General features: G+C 42.8%; 1 protein-coding gene across 2 annotated transcripts in view; it reads right to left on the bottom strand.

Moving 5' to 3' along the window:
• IARS2 (isoleucyl-tRNA synthetase 2, mitochondrial) overlaps nt 1-10771 on the bottom strand; it is a 51413-nt gene extending 40642 nt beyond the window's left edge. For both annotated transcript variants that reach the window (XM_084828764.1, XM_084828763.1), the window contains exons 1-8: nt 10547-10771; nt 8988-9110; nt 5592-5748; nt 4268-4416; nt 4133-4182; nt 3924-4033; nt 3740-3830; nt 1536-1651 (exon numbers count right to left, since the gene is read on the bottom strand). In XM_084828764.1, coding sequence (XP_084684890.1) covers nt 1536-1651; nt 3740-3830; nt 3924-4033; nt 4133-4182; nt 4268-4416; nt 5592-5748; nt 8988-9110; nt 10547-10753 — 1003 coding nt within the window. In that variant the 5' untranslated portion in view covers nt 10754-10771. The remainder of the gene's footprint in view (nt 1-1535; nt 1652-3739; nt 3831-3923; nt 4034-4132; nt 4183-4267; nt 4417-5591; nt 5749-8987; nt 9111-10546) is intronic.
• Between the last annotated feature and the right edge of the window lie 197 nt (nt 10772-10968).

Below are 10968 nucleotides of genomic sequence, written 5' to 3' on the forward strand. Positions count from 1 at the left end.
ATTAAGGGCTTAATCCTATGCATGTTTAGACAGAAAAAAGTCAGCCATACTGGGTGGGGCATGATGGGAGTTGTAGGACTTTTTTTCTGTCTAAACATGCAAAGGATTAAGCCCTAAGGCTTTTTTGCTTCTGAAGTATTGTTTTAATCAGTATGCAAATTTAACTCAATTGATTAATATTTATTTAAATAAGGCAACAGCCCTAAAATAGAACAATATCTGTAGTCCTACCCTGTTATCTGGCCAAAGTCTCAAATATCTCTAGCAGAAACTTGGACATTTGTTTACAAAAAACACAAGGGTAATGGTTATATTTCAGGCTGGAGTATTGTATAAGCAACTCAAGCTACCAAGCCATGAACTTCAAGCATAAATGTGTCTCCATAGCCAACTGAACTGAAGCAGTAAATAATAAGAACCTGACTGCTGTTCCAGTAAAAACAGAACTGTAAAATAAGTAAAATGTGATGTGCTTGGCAGCAGAAATGCCTAGACGTTTGGTGTTGGCTGTCTAGGAACCTGAAATCATTCACTTGCTGCTTTCCTAAAAATCTCAGTCCTAATACAAGTCTCAAACACTTCACTATGGAGAAAAACAAAAGGCTAAATAGCAGTTTATTTGAAAATGGCATCTCCCTGCCTGCCCAATTAAAAGCCCCCATTCTTTCCCGGAACAGATCAAGTAGCCAGAGGAATACCATGTTCAAATAAATGTGGAACAGCCTGGTTCACTCAATCCTTTCTATTGCCAGTGGTGTGTGTGTGTGTGTGTGTGTGTGTAGGGAGGGGGCATACCAGAGCCTGAGGCTCTTACTAGATTGTAGTTTCCCCCCTTGAAAAGCAACAGCCCCACTGAAGGGGACACCAAGGGCTGCCTTGTGAGTAATTTCAGAAACTGAATACCTGGGCTTATCTTTTGATATTAACTACTGTTTTACAAATTATTCTAACTAAGCTAGAGAAAAACAAGCAGGGCAAATGAAGTTATTTATTTATTTATTTATTTATTTATTTCATTTATATCCCGCCTTTTTTCCCCTTGCAAGGAACCCAAGGCGGCTTACATTATCCTCCTCCTCTCCATTTTATCCTCACAACAACAACCCTGTGAGGTGGGTTGGGCTGAGAGTGTGTGACTGGCCCAAAGTCACCCAGTGAGCTTCCATGGCTGAGTGGGGACTAGAACCCAGATCTCCCAGCTCCTAGTCCAACACTCTTGCCACTACACCACACTGGCTCTCAGTTACTCAGCAAATAGTGATCTACCACTCAATGTTATAAATATAGGGCTAAATACAACCTTACACGAACACAATGGGGGTTTCTCTTCCCCTTCTCCCTCCTACAGTCCCCTGCATCGCCTCCTCCCAAATCTCCACCCAACCTCTACAGCAGTTTGGGGGCATGTATAGGGAACTGCAGGGGGAAGGGGGCATTTGATCTACCAGCGGTGTCTGTTCCACTGGTGGAAGGACACCACTGGACATAACCCATGTACGTTTCTTAAACTGTATATTCAATAGGGGTTTTTTTACCTTTAAGAGTTGAAATCACATCAAACTGTGTATCCAGAACAGCAGCTATAGACTGAACTCTGTCCGCAGCTACTATAAAGTGTTCCCCGGTATTCGCACATTTCACAATGGAATACCTACAATTTTATTTATATCATTTAGTTTTTAAATTTAGTACTGCACAATATCATATAACAATGCATGAAAATGGCACAAAGATCCCCCAAAATATAATACAGCAGATCATCTCCACGTCATAACAATTCGTATGACCCAATAGTGCCGACAAGGAAACTTCTGTCATGGAAATGAAAATGTTAATACCACCATCATTGTATTTTAACAGGAGTCATCATGGTGATGAGGAAAACCCTATTCTATGTTTTAAAAATCTGCACTGAATTCAATTACATTAGTTTCCTTAGGTAACTTTTTACATCTTCCTATCATTCTTTAAAAAATATATTAGGTGTCCTCCAAATTCTCCCATTATGTGCTTTATGCTGCATCCTTCTGTGGCCACGTAAAACTGCTGGAGACTGCGATTTAAAAGATTTTCCAAATATGTTTATTCGAATCCTCCTACCTACAACTTAAGGGCTCTGGTTACAACACAGCAAAGCTAACAACATGTGTACATGCATACTTAAGGGTTTTATTTATTTATTTATTAAATTTATTAATCGCCCATCTGACTGGTCACCCAGCCACTCTGGGCGATGTACAACCCACCATAAAACAATTTAAAACAATAAAATTTTACCATAATTTTTTTTTTAAAAAAATACCCTAGCCCACCCCAAATGCCTGCCTGAACAACCACGTTTTTAATGCACGACGGAAGCTCATTAAAGAGGGGGCATGACGGAGTTCCCTAGGAAGGGAGTTCCACAAAGTGGGGGCCACCACAGAAAAGGCCCTCTCCCTCGTCCCCACCAGTCTAGCTGTCCTGGCTGATGGGACAGACAGAAGGCCATCCGAGGCTGATCTTGTTAAGCGGCCTGTCTGGTGTTGCTGGAGGCGCTCCTTAAGATAGGCTGGGCCGGAACCATATAGGGTTTTAAAGGTCAAAGCCAACACCTTGAATTTGGCCCGGAAAACAACTGGTAACCAGTGCAACTCCTTCAGCACTGGAGTGATGTGATCTCGCCGGCGGCTGCCTTTAATCAGGCGAGCCGCCGCGTTCTGTACCAGCTGCAGTTTCCGAACCGTCTTCAAGGGTAACCCCACGTAGAGCACATTACAGTAGTCCAAACGAGAGGAGACCAGGGCATGTACTACCGATGGGAGCAGATGGTCGGGAAGGAAGGGGCGCAGCCGCCGTATCAGGGTTGCGGTCTTTTCCCTTTAGCAGCTCTCTGTGCCAAACTACAAGCCACTTTTAGGCATGGGCGGTGGGGGTGGGAGGAGGGGCTTGGTTAAAAAACTGGTCTGGGAATCAGGCAACCGAGTTGGTGGGAGAGATGACCAGAAACCATTCACATGTGTACAGATTTGGTGTGGCCGCAACTGTGACCACATCCAGTAGCCTGCATCCAACACTGCCCTTCCATAAACCGAATGAGTCCTTTCTTTCACAGAAAGAATCTTGATCTAATGGAGAATCTTGATTAGTGGAGGTCTCTCCTAATGGAAAGGGAAGAGGCAATTTTTGCTGGTATCACTTCCACCCTGCAGCCCAGATAGTTTGAAGACCCTCCAAACAGCACGGGCAGGGAAATCAGCCAAAACTGCCTCCCCCTCTTCCATTAGAAGCCTCTGCTTGATCAAAAGCCTCTCTGCAAACTATAACCCAATATGTTAATAAGCTTTACATGTATATGTCCTTTAAGGCGGGCAGCAAAAATAGTCCAATGGAATAAAGACAGGTAAGAACACATCTTAGTGTATCACTGCCCTTCATGGGCAGGATCCATAGGAGAGAAATGACAAGCGAATTGCCTTTTTTGGATCCATAGTAGAACATTATGCTTGCCAGCAGAAATTAATGTTACCAAATATTTCATAGTACAGCTGCAACGCTGAACACACTTACTTGGAAGGAAGCCCTATTGGACACAATGGTATTTATTTCTGAGTACAAATGCATAGGATTAGCTTGTGCATGTAATAAGGCAGCACAAATGGGTAGTGCAGCCCTAATCCTTAGTATCAGCCATGCTGTGCTGCATGGAAATCAAGAACTTCACGTACCAGAGATAAATTAAAAACAAATAAATACATACTCTGAATTTGGCATATAGCAGACTGCTTGATTGGATGGCATAGTCCAGGGCTGTGTGGTCCAGATAATTAAACTCACAGCAGGTAAACCATCTAAAGATAAATACATATATTCAGTAAGCATTATTTTAGGTACATTAGAAGTCAATTACCAAAAATGAAATTAAGAACATGCATAACATATACCTATCACAGAAGCCAGTTTGGGTGGTGGTTTCAACAAGGGAAATCTGATATAAACAGAGCGACTAACGTGCTGCTGATTGTATTCAAGTTCAGCTTCAGCCAAGGCTGTACTGGATGAAGAGCAGGCATGAATTAAGTATGTTAGCAAAAAGGTCTTCCACCCCATCTCAAACTATATCCCATGGATAAACAGTACGGTTACTACTTACTTTGTTGAAGGAGACCAAAACACCGGCTTATAGTCCTGAAAAATATAGCCCTAGAAGAGAAACAACAGAGTTAAATAATCAAACTGATTAGTTTTCTGTACAGTGTAGGTCTTACCTTACCAAATCTTAACCTACCTTATCGTGCATTTGATGAAAAATACTCAGTTGTTTTGCTTCATATTTCCTGTCAAATGTGTGGTAGCAGTTATCCCAATCTGCCATTATGCCCCAACGGATAAAGGCTGATTTCTGTTTTTCAATTACCTTTTCTGCAAATTCTTTGGCTGAAGAGAGAAAACGTGTTGCAATATCAATTCCCCTAATTTCAGGGAAGTCCTACTTCCCCACCTCAGCTGAAGCTGTGAAAACAGTAAAAACTACAAACGTGCTCACAGATCATGTTTTCATCTTTCAAATTCTTTCACAAAGTCCTGGAACTAGGAACAATTTTTACAGTTCACAGGAATAGCTCATTCTGTTCAGGTGAACATCTGGGCTTCAAAACTCACCTAGCAAATACTAATGAATGGAGGGAGTGAAATCCAAGGCCTGCTATTAAATAGAATTTGTTTGGCCCTGCACTGTCAAGCCTAAGTTCGAACAAGGCAACTCCATATTTTTATTTTCATTATGTTATATATTAATATACACACACACTCACTGAGTACTTACAAGTGAGTATAGGAGACAGCAATCCTATGGCCCCTGGGTGAGCATCTCAGGGATGATAGAATGGCTCAGAAATGCCTTCCAAGGTCAGAGACAGTGCTCCAACCTTGGAAGAGGGAGTCAGAAATCCAAGCCCTGACTCCACCCCCTCGCAGCCAGCATGGAGAGAACCGTGCTGGTTGCTTCTCCGAAGTCGGAAAATTGACCTCAGAGAGGTGGAAAAGGGGGTGTTCTGGTAGGCAGGGAGGGAAGGACACTGGAGGGGCCAGAATACGATTTATCCTGTACGTCCTCCAGCCTCCTTCTCTCCCACTCCAAAGTGCCCTCGCTAGATGGGCTGAAAAGCCCATCTAGCAAAAATATAGGAGATCAGAGGATGGGAAGTCAAAGATTGTCTCCACTAATCCTCCTGCTCTGTTGGTTTCAGCCCAGCAGGGCATAGGAATCTTGGAAGCCTCTGAATTTGGGAGCTTCTGAGTAGTGAGTGTGCAGTCCATAGGACTGCGCTCTAAGTGACTGACAACACAGATCAGGATAAAACTATTGCCTTTTGCAACTCTGTTCCCAGTAATTTCCACAGATCTTCAGTTAGTCCGTCTTTGTTTGCCTTATTTACATCTATGTAGGCCTGTACATTTGGAAAGTTAGGAAATCTTTTAAATGATGTCTAAGACGTTGTCTCCCAATTGTGAGATTCTGCTGTTCTCATAAACAAGACTGCGTCACAGACCATCACTAACATAGTAATTGGTACCCACATCACAAGCGGGGTTTGCAAGGGGCAACGTACCTTTCTGTCTTATTTCCATGGGTGAAAGATGTTTTGTTTCCCCACATTCTGATAACGCTCTCAACTCAATGGGTAATCCATGGCAATCCCAGCCAGGCACATAGTGCACCATATAGCCTCTCATTACATGAAATCGATTTGTGATGTCTTTCAAAATCTGAAGGGAGAGCAAAAAAAGAGAGACACACATTATATTTTCAGTTCACTGTTTAAGTTTCCATGAGTCTTGCAATATTAATTTTAGATTACAGCAGTTTATGCTGCATAGGAACTACTCTCCCTATACTTCCTTTCTAATAGCATGCTAGCAGGATCACTTGAGCAAAACCACACAGACCTGGCACAAAGAAAATAAGTTTAGAAGTTTCTATACTTTGTTTTTACTGTTTGATCCTGATCAAATTCTGACCAAAGCTATAGACTCACAGACACTAGATACACTACTAAACTCTGACTTGTATCAAATGGCATTTAGATAAGACCACAATTCAACATTAACAAGAAGCTAAAGACAAAAGCACATTTGCCGCTGCTCTCAATTTAATGCCACACTTTACACGTGTGCATATATATTAGCCGTGTTCAGATGACCATAACTAATTTATTAAGCTGAAATACACATGAGATTTTTCCCACACATGCAGCTCCTTTGCAGTGATCAAACCAGGAAGTCTCTAATAAACCATAGTTTCCCATGTCGCTAGAACTATCATTACCAGCTTCTGAACAAACCAGTGTCTTAAATCAACTTCAAACTGCAGCTTAAGATCCAGGCTTGTTCTGAAGCTGGTAATGATGACAGCATAGTTAGGATGAAACAGGAAACAATGGTTAATTAAAGACTTCCTGGTTTGAGTGCTGTGAGCTGTAAAGGGGCTGTATGTGCAAGGAAAAGGCTAATGCATATCTTGGCTTAATAAGCTGAGATACGATTGTCTGAACAGTATTGATCTTTAGTGTCTATTATAATCACTAATGGAACAGAGCTGATGTTTAAAAGAAATAATCCATTTCATTGCTTCAGATCAAGGAATGTTAAGCTCCTCCAAAAATACAAAGAACACTTCTTTATATATCCAAGTATAAACTTTAACATGCTAGAACAGAGAAGATATGACTATTTTTACACATCCTTAAGCTTGTTGATGCAGTAAAAAAGCATACTTGTTAATACTTTTACTGCTGGTTGTACTGTATGCCTACAGAATCACAGGCTCTCTTGTGACCCATAAAGGAAAGCTCAGTTGGACAATTTTGAATACAGCTGCATCGTTTTAAGTCTGCATGAACATAATTAGCCACAGTATAATGTTTTCAGAATAATATCTGACAGTTGGATCCAAACCTCCTTCCAGAAGATCTGTGAGCTCGCCTTCACATGCATCAGACCTCATATACCAAATTTTCTAAGGAATTTCTTTTAAAAAGCAAGATTGTTGATGCTCTTTCACTTTATTGCTCTTCTGGGTTTTGATGCTTACTGACACGTTCTGATTAGCAACAGAATAAAGTGCAGCATCAACTTCTTGCCACAAGACAGTTAAATATTCAGGAATAATCAAGAAGCCTTCAGTATACGATTAGAATCTGCTTTTGAAACCATTGGGTAACTAGTGCCGAATCTGTAGCTGTAGGAATGTGGATCTGAATTTATATTTGCTTGCCATATATACATATTTTAAACTGAAAACCTATGTGATCTCCTTTGCTGTCCTGAGTGTGACCCAAAGCCAGAAATCTCTACTTATGCATCCTGAAAGGCTTAGTTGAAGTTGAAGGTTTTCATCAAGACAACAAGATCGTATCACCTGTAGAAGAGATTATTCTAGTTTTTCTTGCAAAAACAACTATCTTATCAAGATATGGTGACATTATTTGTTGAAAAACTGGGGCATATACTGGAAAACCACTGAACTTAAAAGTTGCTACTGTCAGGAGATATAGTTCCCAACTTCTGAACTGTGGTTTAATTTGATGATTTGTTCTATAAAGCTTTTGGAACAGCACCCAAGTCCCAATAACCTACCGTATCAAGCTGAAATACACATAACTGAAGTAACTGCATATTCTTCACAATTAGCCCTGTCTTTGTTTCCCTTCCCTTGCTTTATTTCCCTTGGGTCTATTTTTAGATTGTAAGGGAGCAGTCCTATGTGCTCTAGACAGCATCTGGGGGGGACATAAGATTGTTCGGTTTGTGGGCTCCAAGACTGAAAACAGGAGTCTGAACTTGGAGCCCAGAAACCACGCTCCCCACCCTCCCCCTCCCACCCAGTGTGGTTCTGGCTACATCTCTGAGCTCAGAAATGGAGCCCAGAGATGGGGAAAGGGGGCTTTCCCATGGGAAGGGAGGAGACTGGGGAGGCGGCCATATGATGTTTCCTATGGGTGCCCCAGCCTCCTTCTCTCCCTCTCTGAAGCATCACTGGTAGACAGGTGATATCACCCGTTCAGCAGAAATGCAGGGCGGCTGGAGAATGGAGGTGAAGATTCTTCTGTGCTTCAGCCACCCTGTGCTGGATACTCAGCAGCCTCCGAGTTCAGAGGCTGCTGACTATCTTTATAGGATTCCGCCCCAAGCTCCTTAGACTAGGGATGTATCAAGTCTGTACTTTACAAAACACTATGTACACAGATGGTGCTATATTCACAATATAATAATAATAATAATAATAATAAAATAAAAAATAATAACGGATATGTATGTTTCTTGCTCAAGGGTATTCGTTTCTTGCAATGTCTGTAGTTTTAATATGTAAGCTGAAAGTTAACTTATGTACTCCAACCCGTGATATAAGCTGGTGCCACAACCATGAAAAACTGTGCATTGTCTTCTCAGCAACACCCTTTGAACAAAGTTGAACAAGTTTTATTTTGAAACACAAAGAGTCTCTGGGTTAAGTCCAATGTCATACGACCAGCCTTCTGCTCACACAGCAAGGCTTTTCCCTTGCTCACCTCCCCCCTACAGCTCAACCCCATCTGGTTTGGAGGGTTGGGGGGCCCTCCGGAGCAGATTTGGGGGGCATGCAGGGGGTTTCAGGTGAGAGAGGAAATCCATTCCGCCAGTGTTTTCTCTTTCACTGACAGATGGCCAGTATTGGATATAGCATGCTGCATGTGCTTCCATAAGGACGGAACCCTAAAGATGCAAGTTGGGTAATCCAAAAGACCCATGAGAGCATGCCAGATTTCTGTCAGGAGGGGTAAACCCAAAAAATATTTCATGCTGAAGTAGTTTATGTCTCTACAATAATGGAAACTGGCATAATATTTGTTTCTGTCATTGTTCCATGTGACATCTAAAATATAATACTGAAAGATTTTATAGACTTCATTGTGAGCTGAGAGCACAGCATCATGGAGCCAACGCAAATTTAGGAAAGAAATACTCACTTTATTCAAAGCATGACCAACGTGTGGGTCTCCATTGGCATATGGTGGTCCATCATGAAGACAAAATTCTTGCTTAGTTTTCCTTTGTCTTTGCCATGAATACAGTTCTGAAAAGCCACATTTCTAAAGAAGCATACCATTAAATGCTTGCAGCTATGGCACATTAAAAATGACAGATTTAGTCTACACTGTTAAAAATAGGAGGTTGAAACATGTCACAGAAAGCCAACAATCTAAAATGTTCAGGTTCGTATGTATTAGATTGCTTTCAAATACCAAATATAGGGTTAGACCCATAGAAGAACAACCAGAACTCCACTTGCACAGGTGGAAATTTCCTGGCTCCTCTCCCTCAAAGGCAACTCCTGAGGGTTGATGTACCTGCTGGAATGGGTGTGATAGGGTTGCAATGTAATGGGGAAATTGGAAGAATTCAGCAGAGCTACTTTACACAAGCAGACATCGCTTTCCAGTTGTGCAACACTTCTCTAGATCCAAGCAATGATATTTAGCATCTACTGGTACTGGTGCTGATAGTGATTTGATTGTTGTAAACACATTCCTGATACCATACATACAAAACTAAAGTAACATTTAAGGCACATCTACACTACACAAGCTTGCATCAGTTTCATACCTGCTAATCACTAGTTCCCCTATACAGCTGTACTTTGGTAAGGGTGTCTTGAATTTGGCTAAGAGATCCTGAGCTCCTTTCAGCAAACTAGGTCTCTTTTCAGGGTTTCCTGAAGAAGGGGGTAGGGGGACTAAAATCAAACAGTTTAAGGTTGAGTTATAGATGTGCATTTAGCATTGATACAGTGCAGGGGGGGAGGGGGGAGAATATCAAATGGCTCCACATATTTTCATCTGACCAAGGGCACAATCCTATGCATGTTTAGGCAGAAAAAACAACTTAAAGCTGGCATGGGTGCGTGGGGAATGCCGAGAGTTGTAGGACTTTTTGTTCCTGTCTAAATGTGCATAGGATTGCACCCCAAGAGTGCAAACATCTGTGTTATGTACATTAATCTCTGGGGTGCTGACAGCAAATGCAGAATTTGGACACGGGTCAGATTTGACTTTCTGGCTCTCATTCTAATAAGGACCAAACTCGAGGTGACATCAGTTGCATGAATACAAATTTTTGTGTTGTGTAAACAGCAGCAAGAGGAAAGCATGAACAGCCTGTGGCTGCTGGTTGTGATGGTTGTATATTATTTCCAGCATCAGTATGCTTTTCTCAATGCCAGTTTCTAGGGGGACACAAGCAGAAGGGTTCTGTTGCACTCATGTCCTGCTTGTGGGCTTCTTATAGGCATCTGACTGAATGCTATGGAAACAGAACACTGGACTGGACAGGAATTTGGTCCAATCTAGCACAGCTGTTTTGATCTTCTTACATTCTTAAAATAAAACGCGCACGTTGACTGCACCTAGAAAATTTACATCACGCCTAGCTTGATAATGGGCGTAACGAGCCTCCTTGTCCTCCGACCCTCTTCCCTCAAGCCAGGTGTTCACACGGCGCCGTTTCCTCCTCCTCCTCCTCCTCCTACCTGCTGTATCTCCAACTCGGTTTCGGGCTGCAACCGGCCCGGCAACTGGACGGGGAAATCGCTTCGGGGCAACAACACCGTGTCACGGTACCTCGAGTCCGGGCTCGGCTTTTGGCCCCGATTTGGACCCGCAGACGCCGCCCAGCGAGCCCAACACCAGGCACGCTGGGGGGGGCTGAGCAACGGGGGCGCCCGCAGCGCCCACATCTTCCACACTCGGTCCACGGGCACTTCCGGGCGCGCTACGGCGAGCAGTGAGGGCGTGACGGGGTCCGAAAAGGGACACGCCACCCCGCGTGAACGGTTTTCACGTTGCGTTCCGTATCCCGGTTTGATTCTCGAGCGCCCCCTAGAGTTCAGTCCTCCTGCTTGCTGCCCCCTCAGGACGGTCGTTCGTGGGTTCAGTCAAATCAGACTTCAGG

The sequence above is a fragment of the Heloderma suspectum genome, chromosome 1 (genome assembly GCF_057233095.1).
Source record: "Heloderma suspectum isolate Gila_16-S chromosome 1, 16-S_ref, whole genome shotgun sequence".
Lineage (NCBI taxonomy): Eukaryota > Metazoa > Chordata > Lepidosauria > Squamata > Helodermatidae > Heloderma > Heloderma suspectum.